Below are 17,952 nucleotides of genomic sequence, written 5' to 3' on the forward strand. Positions count from 1 at the left end.
CATCGTCAAGGCCGAGTTCTATTTCCCTACAATCAAACACACGCTGTCGCCGGCAAAATTCTTTTTAAAAAAACAACAAAGTCCATAGCACGAAAAGCCGCTACATATGAAGTGAGCTTTCAATACTTTCATGATGCGCGGTTCTTATTTGCGGCATTGGTAGGGGACCCGAAATCCATTGTACATTTTTCAATGTTAATATGTGTTTGTGATAGTGGTTGAATTTGTATCCTGTACTATCTTGTATCGTACAAATAATTTAAAAAAAATATAATACTAGAAACTTCAGTTTTATATACGTTTACTTGTTTTTGATTTTACAAGAAATATAGTAAACTTTTAAGGCCTATACTTCAAATTATCTCCCCTGAGTAAGTTTTACAATGGGCGATGCTGACGTACATAGATCAAGGCGTTTTGTTGTCCCTTTCAAGTTTTTTCCCGAGCCGACCCCCATCCCATCCCTCTTTCTCAACCTCACAAGTATCGAGGAGATAAATGTATCGTTTATGAACTACTTCCTAACCGAACGATTCACCACTTCAGCACATTTTGTCAGACACTAGACAGCACTAGATCTAGTCAACACATATTAATTTACTTTCATAGTATTAGGCACATCTAATTCACAAAACAGGGCAGGTAATATTATTTTTTATATAATTATTTAGAAATTAATTAGAACGTTTAGAATTAATTGAACATTATTAATAGTCATTGAGGTGGGGGTGTGTGAGGGTCTGGCTTTTTGTTAATCCCCCCTCCCCTAAATCAGAAGGTTATCCAACGCGTGACCTGGCCACATACAGTTGTACATGTGAAAAACATTTTTCTCTCTAATATTATTATGCATTACTGCATCATTCACCCAATCGCCATGAAAACTTGGGAAGCTGTTGAGTACAGCCCCGCAAAGGTTTCTGTCATAGGCCTAACAGCTCTGCCGGAAGAAACAATGTGTGACACCCATCACCCGTGCAGTAATGTAACCGGTAGCTCCAAGAGCCCCGTGACTCCCCTGACACCTGGGCCGTCGCAGAGGGATTTACAGCATGCCTTGGCGTGTCTAGTTGGTAGTGTGGACAAACCCGCGCCCTAAGATCCAAGAAATGAACTGCCGACATTGTTAACATTTAAATTTAATTCAACTTCTGGAAAACAGGGCACACGGTTAGTAACGTTTTGATGAAAGCCTCAGTTTGGTGTGTTGGACTAGATTTAGAAAGGGGCCAGCTCGTGTGTTGGAAAACCTCTGATTTATTCGTGTACCAGATGGAATTTTTTTTAAATTGAGAGCGAACCTTGTTTATATATATATATATATATATATATATATATATATATATATATATATATATATATATATATATATATATATATATATATATACACATATATGGGGGGCCCAAAAAATTTTTTTGCGGGGTGGCCCATTTTTTCTAGTTCCGCCACTGCTTATAGATCTATATAGTAGATAACTAATTAGACGTTCTTGATAAAAAGAAAAACGTCTTATTATTATTAAGATGCCTCCAAATTAGAGTAGGCTTATAATTATATCTTTGATTTACATTATCTAGTCATTCTATTTCTAGTTTAGTGAGATCATATTCTTACTAAAGGCCTAGTCGATTAAATTTTTTGTGTGCATTGTCATTAGGCTCAAATTTATTTGAAAACTATAGAAATATAATATTTAAAAAAATATTAATTACTAAAATTAATGAGAAGAGTATAATACTTTAAATTTGCGTTTTAAAATGTATTAGTCTAAACATTAAAATAAAGCTCGTCAAAACAACTGCATTATGTACGCTGAAATATTAGCCAATCGCCTGTCGAGAAATACCCCTGCGACTTGGCATGCGCGCGATTTCCTGCCGGAGGTTTCCGTAAAATGTTTATTTTGTTTGTTTACAGATCGCATTCAATTTTTGCTAATATATTACCATATTAACCATCTATAGTTTGCTGCAGTGCGATACACTAATATTTCAGTTATTCAGGTATGCTAAACATGTGTTACAATATGATTTTTTCAATTAAAAATAGTATTTTTTGATTTTTTTATACCATGGTATGAAAATCGGGAGCTCGTTTCGTGGGCCAGGTCTATTTGAGCCCAATTTTAGCTGAAATAGCGAAATTATTTCACAATAAAGCATACACATTATTTTTACACATACTAAACTTAATTTTGTGTATGAATTCAGGTTTATAGCTGTGCTGGTTTTACGATGACATTATGAAATAAACAATAATTTGGTAGGGACTAATAAGTTAAAAATTTTACAGTGGGTTCCCTCCCCTGCTGCCCTTGGCTCACTCGACCAACGAAGACTGGTTGGACGCAGTGTGCATAATGTACGCTTAGAAAAGTGCACGAGTAACTCTGGGATAGCAAAAAAGTATCGCCAGCTCAGAATTTCATTGTTATCTGTCTTCGTTAATTTTGTTAAATATTAAACTGAGTAAAAATGCTATGCCTTTTAAAGTAGTAGGCTTACAGAATCTAGAAAGTCTAAAAAAAAATAGTAGCCTAAAAACTAAAAGCCTTAACCTACCAACTACCAAGGTTTTAGATTTAGTCATTTAGTCTACAATAAACAATAGGCCCTAATTTAAACATGTTTTTATTTGCTTCAGTCTTTTCATATAGAATAGATCTAGATTCTAGATCTAGAATAGATGTATTCTAGAACTAGGCCTAGATCTATATCTTCAAGTCAATTAATATCTACTTAATACTTATCTAGATACTATTCTAGATCTAGGAATCTAGTTTGATGAAACATTCTAAGTTTTGAAATGAGGCTGGCTAAAATATTATTTTAGGTTAGTAACTAGATCTAGATCTAAGTCTAGGTAGATTTAGTTAGTCTAGTTAATCTAGTCATTTAGAAACAAATTAGGGAGTTGTATTAGCTAGTAGTTGTAAACAGTGTTTCTTCCAGACTTTTTTCTCCGGGGGGGGGGGGGGGGGCACTTGAAATCTTCGGGGGGGGGGGGGGGTAAACTTTCTTCGGGGGGGCGGACACTGTTAAAAGTATATATTTTCTATTTAAATTATATAAATTTCATTTCGTTCAGGGGGGCGGTAAAAATTTTTCGGGGGGGCAAAGCCCCCCCGAAGAGATGCCTGGAAGAAACTCTGGTTGTAAAATGTTCAACAGGGTTTTCAGTTTCACACCAACGAAAATGTTTTGTTATTATTAGCTAAATATGTTTACCAGTTGTTGTAGATCTAGGACAAGTTTGCTGTAATGCTTTTACGGGTCATCTTTCAGTTCTTGTTCTTCTTTATTATTAAGTTGTAAATGCTATGCTACAGGCCAGTATTATTTGGTGAAAGGCCTTTTTCTCCAGGAAAATTGATTCCTGTCACTTCTATTTGAGATAAGGCTAATGTAACCCTATTCATATTTTGGTGTTTGTTAACATTAGTCTCTTGGATCACTAGACCTACTACTTTCAACATGTAGTGAAGTTCTGTTTGTGATACTTATCTTAAATGTTTAGTATATTTGTTATGTATTGTATAAGTTTAATCTGCTAAACTGCGCTGTTAAAAGTAATGGCTTAATAGGCTAGGCCAAAACATCTTAAAAATTGTTTTAAATTAGTTTCAACTGAAATACTATATGAATGTATATGTATATATATATATATGTATATATATATATATATATATATATGCATACATGCAAATCTTAGACTTTGTCCTTTTCCAATTTTTTAGGTTTAAGACCTGTGAACAGCTGATATGGCCAAGAGTGTACAACATTCCAAAATTGTGTATCCCCCGGGATGCAAAGAATTAACCGAGGATGTTGGGAAAGATGAACTTATCAGAAGATTAAAGGTTTGCATTTATAAAATATTACTGCCTACAAATCACTTTTTTTTTGTATGTGTTTGTTAATGTATTAAGTTATTTAAAAATATCTTGTGATGAATAAAAATGCTTTTCAAATATAATAATTGTTTCCCTTAAATGTGAACTGTATTTACTACAGCTTAATAATACACAAACTACTTGGCATAGACATTAATAGTACAAAAAGTATGTCTTCATGCAAATGTATGTAAAAGGTTGAAAATAAAATTTGCAGGTACTAGCAAGAGCCTTTCAGGATATGGGACAAGATGACAATGACAGCTATGCACCTTTAGCCCTTCACCTGGCTACAGACACATATCTAGAACACAGCAATAAGGATGTTCGTCTTCTCACAGCTTGTTGCATTGCTGATGTATTCCGCATATTTGCACCTGAAGCTCCATACAAAGAGTCTGATCAGTTAAAAGTATGTTTTCTCGTGATGGTTTTTTAATGGTATTTTAAAAATAAGCTTTAGTTTATTTAACAAAATGTATGATTTACTGGTTATTACTTTTAACTTTCTCTGTGTGGTAGGAAATTTTTCTGTTCTTCATTCAACAATTAAGAGGTTTGGAAGATCCTGATGCCCCATCATTCAAGCGTTACTTTTATTTGTTAGAGGTAATCAATTTTTATTATCTGTTTGTCATTTTAAAACATTAGTTGAATAAGATTAACTGGATATGGAATTAGAGCTTATTTTAAAAAAAAATTGTTACTCTGCTCTTTTTTTTTTCAAAGCAAACTTCAGTACTTTATTTAGTGTTAATCAGGTTTTTATCTATTCAAAGCAAAACTGAACAGAAATTTTTTTTTAATCTTTGAGATTTATAATTAATAAATTATACCACTCGTATATATATATTTCTTTTATTGCATGGGCTTGAGTTAAGAAGCATGTATGTAGCATTTTTAAAAAATTACAATTATAAAGAAAAAGTTGCATATTTATATAAGTTGTATATTTATACAGCAACATTGATTATGAATTAAATGGTCTGAAATTTGGAATAAAAATGTATTAATAAAAGAGTATGATGTAGCTTATGTGTTGGGGGAATTTTGTGTGAGCTTTTTTTGCAGACAGACTCATTCACTGAACAACACTGGGCTTTTAGTCTTATGTAGATCTGAAAATGTTATAACTTATTTGTATTACAAAAAATAATTGTTAATTAAACTAAACTTGTGTATTGGCTGAAATATTTTTGGATGTCCTTGTAAGGATTTTTGTAAACTTTTAAGATACACACGCATTTAGAAAAATATTTTGTGGTTTGTATTACTTCACGAAGTAAATAAAATCTTGTTTCAGAATCTGTCATGGGTGAAATCATTCAATATTTGCATTGAATTAGATGAAAATCAAGAGATTTTTTGTGCACTCTTCAAGCTGTTCTTTTCTATAATAAAGTAAGTTGCTTGTTCAGCTGTCAGAAAATTAAATTTTTCATACCATTGCTAAATTGGATTTTTATAGTATAAAATCTTAAATTCTATGTTGTTTTTTTACCTCCATAGTGAAAGACACACAAGTAAAGTAAAGACTTTCATGCTTGATATCATGTCCCCGCTCATCTCCGAGGCAGATTTTGTTTCCCAGGAGCTGCTGGAGGCCATACTTGTCAACATGGTTGACCCCAACAAGGTAATTACTGTAATTTAAATTGTAAGTCAAATTGTAAATTTGTAATTTAAACTACTGACAGATTGCTGTATTTATGCTATGTAATTGGCTTTTTCTTTAGACTCAGAAGAAAATGGCATATGCAATGGCTAAAGATTTGGTGAAAAGAACATCTTCAACCATTGAACCTTACATTCAAACAGTAAGCAAACATTTTTTAAATTAAATTGTAGTGGTCTCTAGATATTTAAGAACATCTTTATTAAACTTTTATTTAAAAATATTTTATTTTATTTTGCCCTATTCATTATTACCTAATTTTTCTTTTGAATGAAATTCGCAGCAAAAAGTTTTGTTGAGTAAAGATTTTTAAAAGCTTACATTCACATCTTATATATTGTAATATATCTTTGAAATTAACAATTATTACCTGGAAAACCCTGAAAATATAATTAATTTTCTCTGCATACATTATTGTCAGTGTTTAAATAAGCATAGTTGATTGTTTAAAAAATTACGAATAAATTTTTGTCACACTTTTTCAGTTTTTTAACAACATGCTGATGCTGGGTAAGCAGGCTAACAATGATGTTGGGAACCACCTGTATGACCTGATCTATGAACTGAACCAGGTTTCTCCTAGTATTCTGCTAGCAGTTATTCCACAGCTAGAATTCAAACTCAAGGTATACTCAAACTTGTTCTGTAAACTCTGTAAACTCAGTAATTTTAACCAATGCAACTATTTAAAAAAAAAACCATCCTAATTTAATGTTATGTGTTGATTTCTATGTAGAGTAATGAAGAAAGTGAGAGGAAAAGTGTAACAAAACTACTGGCTAAAATGTTCTCAGAGAAAGAATCTGATTTAGCCTCACAAAATAGAGCCCTCTGGGTTTGCTTCTTAGGAAGGTAATTAGCAAATTTATGTTAATAATATAATGTATTCAATATAAAAGCTGTTTTTTTTTTAATAATATTAGAATTAATTTAAACAATAAAAAGATGCAAAAAGATGGATTTTAAAAATATATATATTTTTTATAGATTTAATGACATTAGTGTTGCCATAAGGACAGCTTGCATACAACAGACTCATCACTTTATACTTAATCATCCAGAGCTGGTCAAGGACATACTGGGTAATTATTATTTTACCTTTATTTTATATATTTGTGTTGATTAGAGAATCTGGCATCAGTTCAAGCTTGTTTTTTTTAAAGTTGAATAGACTGGCTTAACACTTGAATCTTATTCTGGAAAGACATAAGGCTGATTTGAATTGGTGGTTAGTGAAAGGGTAGCACAAACTGAAATAAACTTGTGGGGTTAATGTGAAGTCCTATCAGGTGTGTTCTTTATAAGCATTTGAATTGCAAAACAATTCAGATGTAATGGTGTATTGTGACAATTCAGTATTTTGTTTTCATGTTCAGATATTATTGAACTTGTTTTAAATTCTCCTTTACAGATCAGATCAAAGTTCGACAACATGACCCTGAGGAGTCTGTTCGCATGGATGTAGTCAATAGTTTACTGACAGTAGCAAAAAAAGACCTGAAAGTTATGACGCCCGAAATGCTTCAGTTTGTGAAGGAGAGAACTTTGGATAAAAAGGTTTGCCCGAAGTTCTTAACTATCTGCAGTTTTGTTGTATTTGAAATTTTAGATTTGTGTCTGTGTTTTTAGATTGGACAGATAACTCTGATCTTGCACATCCTATATTTTGTTTTTGATTCATTTGCATTTCAGTTCAGGATTCGTCGTGAAGCCCTTTTGGGTCTTGGCTCTATGTATAAGCAGGCTATTATTGACAAAGATCAACCTGATCCAGAAATGGTTAGCCGACTAGACTTTGTGAAAAACAAAGTGTTCCACCACTATTACCAGAACACACCAGATGACAGGTAAGTTTATTATTAATGAGGATTGTATTTGAATAATCACCTGACTTGGCATAGTTCATTTTGGCACAGATTATTTGTCCTGAAAAGGAAAAATGATTTTTATTACTTGATTCATGAACGTATGACAATTATTACAGATTGCTGGTTGAACGGATGTTGAATATTCACTTGGTACCATACCAGAAGCCAGTGAATGAAAGGATGGCAATACTTTTGAACCTGTATACCACACTTGATGAGCATGCAGTCAAGTAAGAATGCATATTTCTTCTATTTGATACCTTTTAAATAATGTACCAATTGTAGTTCTACTTTACTTATTTGTGTGTACAATTTTTTCCCCCAGGGCTTTCTCAGAAATGTTGAAATGCCGAAATGTGTGAGTATAAGATTTTTTGCTATTGTCTTTTAATTAAATGGTAACCTATTTATGAACTATTAAAAATAAATAATTAGCCTCTTGATTCAAGTTGATGGTAAAAGTAATTCTTGAAAATTTTGAATCTTTAGTATTCGACAACTGGTTCTTCAGCTAGTAGATGCCCATGAAAGAGCTAATGAAGCTACTCCCCCGACCGTAATGCCAAAGCTAATTCAGTTGGGGCGTAAGTACATTTCCTTGTTTATGTGTCTCTGCTTTTTAAGCTTCAATCTATTTCCTTGATAGGTTTTTTTGCAATATATTTTTTTCTTTATTTCAGGCACTATGCCGGAGCAGTTGAAACCTCAAGAATATTTAAAGAAATTTAATTTGATGATTAAAGATGACGCTCGTCTAAGGCTGTTAGTGAAAACATTAGTGGGACCTTCATGTACTTGCAAGAAAGCTGAAGAAATAGTGGTATGATTTTATCAACTAGTATTCTGTTTTTAGTACAGTAAAATCCAATTTATATTGAATTAGAGAAGTTTGTTGCATATTTTATTTTTAGTTTATATATTTATTACTATAAATTTGCAGAAGGAAATATTGAAGAAAATTGGCTGCACCACAGGAACACCAAATATTTTCTACCAGCTTGTGAAGACACTATTAGAAAGAATTGCCCCAGTAATGGTGGATGCATTAGCAGTTGATCATCTAGTATTGGCTGTTTCAGAGCGGGTTGCAGGAGTTGATGAAGAGTTGCGGGATGCTGTGGATGGTGGAGAGCAAAAAGGGGTGCAACTTTTACTGGTAGGCTTTAATGTTTCAGTACAGCAACATTATTAGCAATTTATATTAAAGCAGAGTAACCTAATTAATTTGAGCAACTATTAATATTCTAGCATTTAAAAATCAATCATTTTTAAAATCAAAGAAATACATCAACAGAATTAACATGGCGTAACTTTGTAAGCACTGCTAATATAATTCTGTATATCAAATGATGCTCTTGAAATTTAGCTGTTACGTGATTTATTTTCAAGATGTTTTAAAAGATGTTAACTATTATCTGATATTTTTTTCTACACAAAAATAAGGCTTAAATTAGTTTATTTTTTTAAATGCCTATTTCAGACTTTATCCCAGTATTTTCCCCACTACTTCAAGTCTGTGGAGATTTTTGAAAACTTTCTTACATTTGTCAAACATGATGATGATGTTGTCAGTGAGTTGAAGTTTTTAATTGAATCATTTTTTGCGTTGATTAAATGTAACATTTTATAGTGCTCACCTCTTTGACACTATTCTTCCTCAGGTGATTTGTCCATACAAATTATAACTAACACAGGCTCACATCTACACATGGATCACCCAGATGTTTATTCGTGAGTAATATTTTGTCTTGTTAAATACTAGAACCATTACACTGGAAGCAAGTAGTGATGATAGCCATACAACTTGATAGCCATACAACTAAAGACATAACCCAGGATATGCGAAAAGCTATTGACTCCTTAGTTTCTGTAAACTCTTACAGTGTTAATCTCTTTCAGCTCACTGGTTCCTTTGCTGATCAATTTAGCTAAGTATGGTTCGCCTAGACAAGCCAAGCATGCCCTTAGGTGCATAAATACTATATGTATTAATAAAGAACAAGCCATATCCAACATTTTTGAGGTAAGAAAGTTTTTTTTTACTTCTTGTTTCTATTTATTAGCTTTCTTTGTAACTGTTACAGGGATCCACTTTATACAGTTGCTGTGATAAATTTCAAATTTAGTGTCCTGTGGTTAAAGCTCGTAAACCTTCTGGTTTTTTCTTTCTTCAGTCGGTCCAGACAGCTCTAAACCCAGACAATGCTAATTACTTGACTGCCATCGTCTCTCTTGGACACATTGCCCAGCTGTTCCCAAAACTTTATAGTGGAGAGATCAAGAGTATTGTGTCTAAAATTATTGTTAAAGATCTTTTGATGAAAGATAGGGTGAGTTTTGTTTTCATTTTGTCAATTGTATTCTAAACATACTTCATGTGTTTAGACTTATCTATTTAAATATTGTTATTTTCTTAAAAAAAAAATATATACCACAATGATATCAATATTCTCAATATTTATCAGACACAAGGTGCTGCTACTGAAGAATCCTGGTGCTCTGACCATCAAGTATCAGATGAAACCAAAGCAAAGGTAACTGCAAGATAAAATTTTATAAATAATAATTCATTCCATGATGCTTGTGAGTATAACATATTTAAACTAAAAATAAATATTTGTTATTTCTAGATTCAAGCAATGAAGCTTTTAGTGCGTTGGTTACTTGGTCTTAAATCAAACACAAGCAACTCTGGTACCTCTACACTTAGACTTCTGTACACAGTTATCATTCATGACGGGGACCTCATGGAAAATGGATTGACAAAGTAAGCTCACCAATTTTTACTTTTAGTGTTTAATTGTTTTTTTATTGGCGTGAAAACCTCAGCATAAATGACTAGGATTGTTAGAGTTAAGGTAATAAAATATATTTATTTCTCATTTATACCATTGGAAATATCAAACTAAAATGCTAGAAAGTAAATTCTAAAGTTCAGAGAAAATACATTTTGAATACAATCAATAGGAAAACTAGTAGGGACAAAGCCTTTGCAATTCAAATTTGTCACTTTGTTGAGTTTTATGAAAATAGTTTTGAGGAAACTGATAAAAAAAGCCAAGAGAATTCTGATGATGCAATAATTTTTGTCAAGTGATTTGCAAATAAAGTTGACTTATTTTCTTTAGTAAACCTGAGCTGGCCAGACTTCGTCTTCAGGCTGGATGCTGCATGCTCAAGTTGGCTGAGGAACCTTGTTATGCTGAAATCATTGTGAAGGAACAATTTCAGGCTCTTGCCCTTATGTTGAATGTAAGAATTGTGCATTATAATTATATAAGGCTATTAGTTGTAATGGTTCTTTTTGGTAGATTAAATATTGGTAATGTTTTTATAATTTGACTATTTGTATCTAGCATTCTTTAACATTTGATTCACAGGATGTTTGCTATCAAGTGCGGCTACGCTTTGCTAATCGCTTACAGAAGGGTCTGATAAGTCTTAAGCTTCCCTTGGAATACATGTCTATCCTGTGCCTGGGAGCCAATGACCCAACCAAAGAGAGAAGACAGCAGCTAAAGCAGTTTCTGTCACAGAACATCAACAAACGACGAGAGTACATTAAACAAAATCCAAGTGCAAGGGGTTTGTATTTAAAATTAATTTTAAGAAATGAAAAAAGCAATGCAGACTTATTTAAAACTATTGAAATAGTGACTAAATTTTTGTTTTAAAAATCATAGTTGCATAACCCAAAACTCTGTAATCAGTAACAAAAATTAAAATTTAATTGGATCAATGCAAGAAACTAAATTATACGTTACTTCTAAAAACATAGACCCACTACTTGTGAGTTGTCATCACTTTTTCATAATATTAAAAGAATTCTCTTCAGGCCTAGCTATCCATTGGGCAGATGAAGTAGACTTCTATTGTTTCTTGACCTTAGCATATGAAGGGAGTTTGTGGTCAGTACTTTGCCCAGCCATCTTTACTTTCCCTAACATGAGTTAGGTACCCATCAGAGCTGGGTGGACTCAGTAACTTTGACCCAGATTCAAACTCTAGACTTTTGGGTTAGCAGCCTAGCGCTCTACTGCTTACGCCACACCTTTCCATCTTTTTTCTGTACTCTAGTGCTGGTAGCATTCCTTCAGTCTGAGATGCTTAGTACTCTCTTTTCTTACCTTGTCATCAACCTCTTAGAACTTGTTTTGTTGAAGGAACTTTGAGGCTGAATGACAATGTATTAGTAATTATCATATTTGTACTGGGATTTAGAATTTGTTGATGAATCCCCAGGGCGCATGTTTTACCTACTCCCTGACTATGTCATACCCTACACAATACACTTGCTTGCTCATGATCCAGACTTTAAGTCCTATGAGGATGTTGACAGCCTAAAAAGTTTAAAAGAGTGAGTATATTTATTCAAGTTTTTATTTATGGTTAACAATTTTAGATTATCCTTTTCATCACTATTGCTGTTAACTGTTGTTGGTTGTTTCACTCACAGTTTTCATTTTTGGTTTTAAAAGGCCAACAATTATATAGCCTTATTGGCTTTTTTAACTCAAATGATTTCTAATTTTTTTTTAATATTTAATTTTTAAAGTGTCGCTATCTTTTGTATTGTGACTTTTTTCTGTATAGTTAATTTTAAACCAAATCAAAATAAAAAGAACATTTTTTAGCTACTTGCTAATTTGAAAATTTTGTTTTATGGGTTTAAATAGTTAAAATGTTTAATTTTGATTTTGCACAGTTATGCCCCTTGAAGCTTACACAGTAAATGACACAGTTAGAGTTGCTTGAGACAAGAGAGTTTATATTGATTTAATGTGTTGATTTGTGTGTGTCCTACAGGTGTTTGTGGTTTATGATGGACCCACTCACACACAAGCATGAAGACTACAACTACGCATTCCTAAGACGAATGATTGAAAATATCAAACAAACAAAAGATGCCCAATGCCCTGATGATGAGTCTGCTAATAAGGTTCACTCAGTTATACACACATATGCTATCTTTTAGAAAAGCTGGCCAGTTGGCATTGTAGTAACATAAATTTATGTAAATTTTTTAAAGAACTTATACTTAAACATTTTTAAGTGCTTGCATATATTTAATTTTTTGTTTTCACAGAAAATGTATGCAGTGTGTGATATAGCTTTAGGATTGATGCATGCAAAGGCAGGTACAATAACTCTCAAGGAAGTAACTCAAGAACCAATCCTACCAAGCAAATTGTTCACATCACCTGACAAGGTATCTTGTTTTTCTTGACATAGAGCTTGTACATAGCATTATTTGCAGTAGCATTTTTGTGTGTCAAGGTAATGGATGTATAGCTACACATTGCCCATTTTGAATTTCCACAGAACTATTCCAACCTACAGAGTTATTTACCCAAAGATTTTCCATTTGAGGCAAAGGTAACAACCACTGTTTTAAGTTTATTTGAATTACATTTTTAAGCTTTGCCTTAGTAGTCTATAAAAAGTAATTTTTATATTCAGATGTCACATCACACTTAATAAAGAAATTAACAAATTAAAAAAGTATTTTTAAAAACCCATTAGATTGATGTTGATTATGTTTTCATTAAATAGTGTATTTATTCCGAAAAAAATCTGTAAATCTGCTTACGGCAAACTTTGTATTGCTCTTTATTAAACTAGAGACGGGTTGGAGGCTCAGTGAATTATACTGGTGAGGTGAAGAAAGCTTCAAATGAACCAACAACCACTGAAATAGTTGTCCTGAGCCACGCTCCTGTCGTTAATCCTTTACCCAGAGCACCACCTCATTTCAGAGAATCACATACTCGAAGGAAAAAGGCTACTGAGTGAGTACAATTTTTCTATTTTGCATACAAGTTTATTTTTTTTTACTTTTTAGCTTAGTCTCTTAGTGTGCTATTAGTGGGTTAACTAAAAATGCTTTACTTTTATACAACTTAATATGTTTTTATTGTTAAGCATTTTGTTTTTATCTGAACGAATTCGTTATTAATAATGTTATTTTATTATTTAATTATAGAAATGAGAAGAGATCTGTAGGAGAAGGGTTTGATTCTGACTCACAGTCCCCAAAGCAGTCTGACACAGACGAACCAGCAAAGCAAAAGCAGTCCAAAGCTAAAAAAGCCTCAGCTGCTGCTGCTTCAAGAAGAGGGGGTGCCAGGAAGAGTAAAGAAGAGGTGAAGTATAAGGAACCAGATGAAGAGGAAGCTGAAGAAGAGGAGTCGCCGCCTGCCAAAAGAGCCAAATCACCACCAGCTAAAGCTGGAACAAAACAAACCAAAATGGAAGATTTTGCTAAGTCAAGACCAAGAGGGCGTCCACCCAACAGTGCAAACAAAACCCCCAATGCTCAAACCAATGCCAAGGCAACTAAAAGAAAACTTCAGAGTCCTATTCTCAAAGTTGTCACATCCCCGACTCCTTCAAAAATAAGAAAGCGGGATGCTGAAAATAATGGTTCGGCAGAGAAGAAAGGTGATGATCGCCCTAGCCCTGCTGTTGTGCGCAGGCTCAAGCCTCCAACCTTGCGAGAAGATTTGTGAGTAGTTTCTTCCCACGTTTTCTTTAACTTGCTTTCTCTGTGTGTTTCTGTGTTTGTCTTTCCAATCCAATCTTGCGATCGAAATTTCTGGCACTTCCCAGTTAGCTAGCGCGCTGAAATTTTCAGGGAAGCTTTGTTTTGGATGACAATTGAATATTCTGTTGTTTTTATTACTAAATTAATCCATGGAAACATTTTATTGATCATTTTAAACCGCTATATAATTGTACCAAAAAACGTGGGGGAAAAGGGACATTACCCAGTAACTGTAATTTGATGAAAACAAGGTTCGGCACTCCCCCTCTTTTTGCTTACTGAGTAGTTGTCACGCTGTGTTTGTGTACAAACAACCATAACGTACCAACTGGTGGCCAGTATGGGGGAGACGATATGGTCGAGTGGTTGGGCACACGATTGCTATCCCACTCGACACGGGTTCAAATCTATGTGTTCTAGTCAGTAACGTATTCACACAACGTGTTTTTTACGAGTTGTCTTTTTACGAGTTGTCTTCGTTTACCCAAAAAAAAAAAGTGAAAAGATAAAATCGATAGCAAGATTTACATGCAAACAAACAGACAAACACTAAAAAGTAGAAAATAATAATCATTAAAAAAGTTTTAAAAAACCCACGTTTTCTGATTGAACTAAAAAGTAGAAAATAAATACTATACATCACAATAATGCAAGCGATCACTCTACTATAAGCTATCAAAAACGTGGGGCGCCGTGATTTTCTTACAGTTTCTAATACTGTTGACTCTCTACAAGCTCCCTAATAAAAGTCAATAGTATTATCTAATCAATAGTAATATACCTTTTACTTCGGCGAACCACGTTTTTGATAGCTTATAGTAGAGTGATCGCTTGCATTATTGTGATGTATAGTATTTATTTTCTACTTTTTAGTTCAATCAGAAAACGTGGGTTTTTTAAAACTTTTTTAATGATTATTATTCTCTAATAAAGTTTTTGTAATTTAAAAAAAAATGTTGCTATTGTGCACCAAAAAATAAGCTGACTGCAAGATTTAGCTAGAGCAAATTTATTAATTTGGTTGAGGTTGTTTATGGTCATTGATTGAATTGTCAGTCGTTCATGTGCACAAGTGATTTATTAACATAGTGATTTCAATAGTGAAATGAGGCGTATGTTAATCTGGTAAATGCTTCCAACAAATATGTATATTCAATGCTTTTTAAATACTGTAAGACTAAATTCTATGCTTGTAAATCATATGTGTGCACATGTTAATGATGTTATCTATCTGCCCCCTCTACTGTTTGTGACAGTAGTCGTAATCCTACTCACAGATCCACCCGCCCCAGTCCAGTTCAAGTCAGTGGAAAACTGTCACCTCCCTCGTCACCAGCATCTGCATCACCTCGCCAAGCTAGAATGTAAGTTTTGTTTTTCTCTTGGACAGGTGGAAGGGGTCAAACACGACTTGGTTTTAAAAAAAAAATTTTTTAAATTATATTATTTTTACCAATTAAAGGCATTAGAGCATTTTCACTATACATTTTAATTTTTATACATGACAAAGTCAAGCATGTATTACTTTTTGTCTGGTAATACTTTAAAATTGTTAAAACCTTGAGGTTTTTAACCTCATCAGGTAAAAAGGTTTATTTGAGAGTAACACAAAACATTAGAGACAATATAAAAATGCTTTGAAATCTTGCTATTTTATTTGTTAAGTAATATTAATAATAAAAAAATGACCTTCTTTATCTATTCAGATCCAGGATAAAACAGGGGGTAGTTAGAACATCAAGCGATTCTGGTTCTGAAAGGTCATGCTCCCCTTCAGCCCCGCCACCCCCAGTCAAAAGGGGGCCAATAGCTAGACCAGAGCCTGTAAAATCCAATCTGCGAAATGTGTAAGTACCTGCTGGTATTATTTGAGTTGGACCAGGTCATTCAGACTAAAAATCAGGTTTATTTCATTTTGCCTTCTGAGTTGTCTTTAATCATTATTTATAAATGTTAATTTTTTATGATTTAGTATGATTTAGCGTTTAAAAAATGCTGAGAGCTTGATGTATTTTGTTTGACTTGAAGGCTGCATTACTATTGACATATTCCAACTTAATACAGATATATCACATTCTGCACTTAATTGAGAAAATAATGTCCACTTTGAGAACTCTCTGGGCCAATGTTATAGTTTCAAAGTCACATTTTTGTTGCTAGAGCAACAATGCTAGAGCTTAATGTTTTAAAAATCTGTCACATTATTTGTTATATTTAAAATGCACTTGTTTCAATGCTCTTAGGAGAAGGTCACGAATAGCAAATGGCACTTCAGATGGTGAAGACACCCCAGAAACTGAGACCTCTCAGTCATCCTCTGCCAGTCTTCCCAAGCCTGCTAGTAATGTACTTTCCACACAAGAAGACGAAGATGATGGCTTGAATGTAAGTACAAACTTCATTTCTGTTGACCCAACTTCCTTGTACACTTCTAATTTTGTGATATCTTTATAATTTGTGTGAACGCACCAGTGAGAAATTCGATCAATGAGAAATTTGATTTATCCTCCCCAGGTGAAAAGAAAGACAAGATTGAGAAAAACATAATTTTGCATTTATATTGTTTTTAATCACATTTCTTGTTATTTGCTGGTTTTTTTTTTGTATAATTGTCTCACTCTTAACATTAGATCTGTCTGGCATACTTTTATGTTTTTCTTCTTCTTTGATGAATATAAATGAATTACCCTTATTGTTTTTTGGTTCACAATTTTTATTCGTAATCCAAATAATTTAGGAGATATTGCTGATCGTGAACATCACTTTAAAAAAGGCTTATGTATTACAATCAAGTAATTACAAATCTCCAGAAAACAATTTTAAATATTTATTTTCATACAAATTTATGTCCATTTTTAGAACATTTATTCTTGTACTGTTAAAATGTCATTGATAAAAGGGTTGTAAAGTTATTTTATACTACAGAAAGAAAAACTGTTAAAGTACTACATAGCAATGTATGTCAGAAATTTTACATACTTTTACATTATAAAGTCAAAAACATTAAAATGTTTTTATATTGTGCCTGTAATGTATAGTTGAAGAGGTTTTTTAAAATTTGAAAACAGTTTTCTTTTACTTTCCTTTTAAAAAAAATTGAACATATAATATTCCATGTTACCAGACAGCTTTTTCATAACTTATCACATTTTGTAAAAATTCATTTTACCAATTCATTGCTAATGTTGCCTTGTAATGCGGTATATTGATTTTAATTAAAAAAATAAATAGCAATAAGTGTTGTTTGAAATTCTGTTCTTACAAGCTTTTATTTAGTTCGCAATGTTTGTGGCGCAGGGATTTTGGTCAAACTTTCCAGATACACTCTTTGATGGTGATACAAGTCTATCTATTCTTTAATTGTTTGGTCATTAAACAGTTCCGAAACTAAGGGAAGATAACAAAAAATTCTATAGATCACGATCTATATTCATTTACAGAAGGGGGATAACTAGCTGATTGCTATAACCCAGCGAAGTGTTCACACTGAATGTTTGCGATGTTGGTTAATGAAAGCTATTAGCGGCAGATACTAGATTATTTGAAACTAATTAGAGGTAGTAATATCCTCAGCTTTTTCTGTAAATTGTGATCACATGGCTGATTTCAGGGGCAGATAAACATTCTTAGATATCCCAAGCTACTGATTTGTTTTAGGGCAAATATTTTTAGTCCTGTCGACTGCATTCATTAGGAATCACTAAAAAGTAGAAAATATAAGAAATATAAAAAAACCTTTATAGTAACAAGATTTTCCAAGCATTGAAAATAAACATTCTTTAATAAAATACTTGGTCACTAAAATGTGTAAAAAGATCTCATGAATGAATAAAGCAAATTATTTTAATTTTATTTTCCGTGCATTGAAAAGCTTGTTGCTATAAACTGTTTTTTTGTTTTATTTTTAAAGTTCATTCATTCTAGTCTTCAGAACTTGGAATGAGTAGTTCGTGATTTACATTTTTTGAGG

The 17,952-nt window shown here is 32.8% G+C and overlaps 1 protein-coding gene across 5 annotated transcripts; it reads left to right on the forward strand.

Moving 5' to 3' along the window:
* The first annotated feature begins 1,871 nt into the window (after positions 1-1,871).
* On the forward strand, positions 1,872-17,294 carry LOC131950046 (sister chromatid cohesion protein PDS5 homolog A-B). Of its 5 annotated transcripts, none has more exons than XM_059312070.1 (35): positions 1,872-2,006; positions 3,740-3,862; positions 4,113-4,307; positions 4,418-4,504; positions 5,199-5,296; positions 5,405-5,531; positions 5,632-5,712; positions 6,056-6,196; positions 6,307-6,422; positions 6,558-6,652; positions 6,982-7,127; positions 7,263-7,417; positions 7,555-7,668; positions 7,764-7,796; positions 7,928-8,022; positions 8,119-8,258; positions 8,379-8,594; positions 8,919-9,009; positions 9,100-9,169; positions 9,338-9,461; positions 9,613-9,768; positions 9,904-9,972; positions 10,069-10,205; positions 10,567-10,690; positions 10,819-11,023; positions 11,681-11,795; positions 12,245-12,377; positions 12,525-12,647; positions 12,761-12,814; positions 13,061-13,227; positions 13,422-13,943; positions 15,239-15,346; positions 15,689-15,829; positions 16,226-16,367; positions 16,497-17,294. In XM_059312070.1, the coding sequence occupies exons 2-35, from the start codon at positions 3,764-3,766 to the stop codon at positions 16,527-16,529; spliced, it is 4,452 nt and encodes a 1,483-aa protein (XP_059168053.1). In that variant the 5' UTR covers positions 1,872-2,006; positions 3,740-3,763; the 3' UTR covers positions 16,530-17,294. The 5 variants fall into 5 exon arrangements, with proteins under 5 accessions (XP_059168053.1, XP_059168056.1, XP_059168057.1 ...); XM_059312073.1 differs by having other exon boundaries at positions 15,242-15,346; XM_059312074.1 differs by having other exon boundaries at positions 15,260-15,346.
* The last annotated feature ends 658 nt before the right edge of the window (positions 17,295-17,952 follow it).

Source organism: Physella acuta, unplaced genomic scaffold (assembly GCF_028476545.2).
Source record: "Physella acuta isolate Inbredline_101_S28 unplaced genomic scaffold, ASM2847654v3 ptg000730l, whole genome shotgun sequence".
In the NCBI taxonomy this organism is placed as follows: Eukaryota; Metazoa; Mollusca; class Gastropoda; family Physidae; genus Physella; species Physella acuta.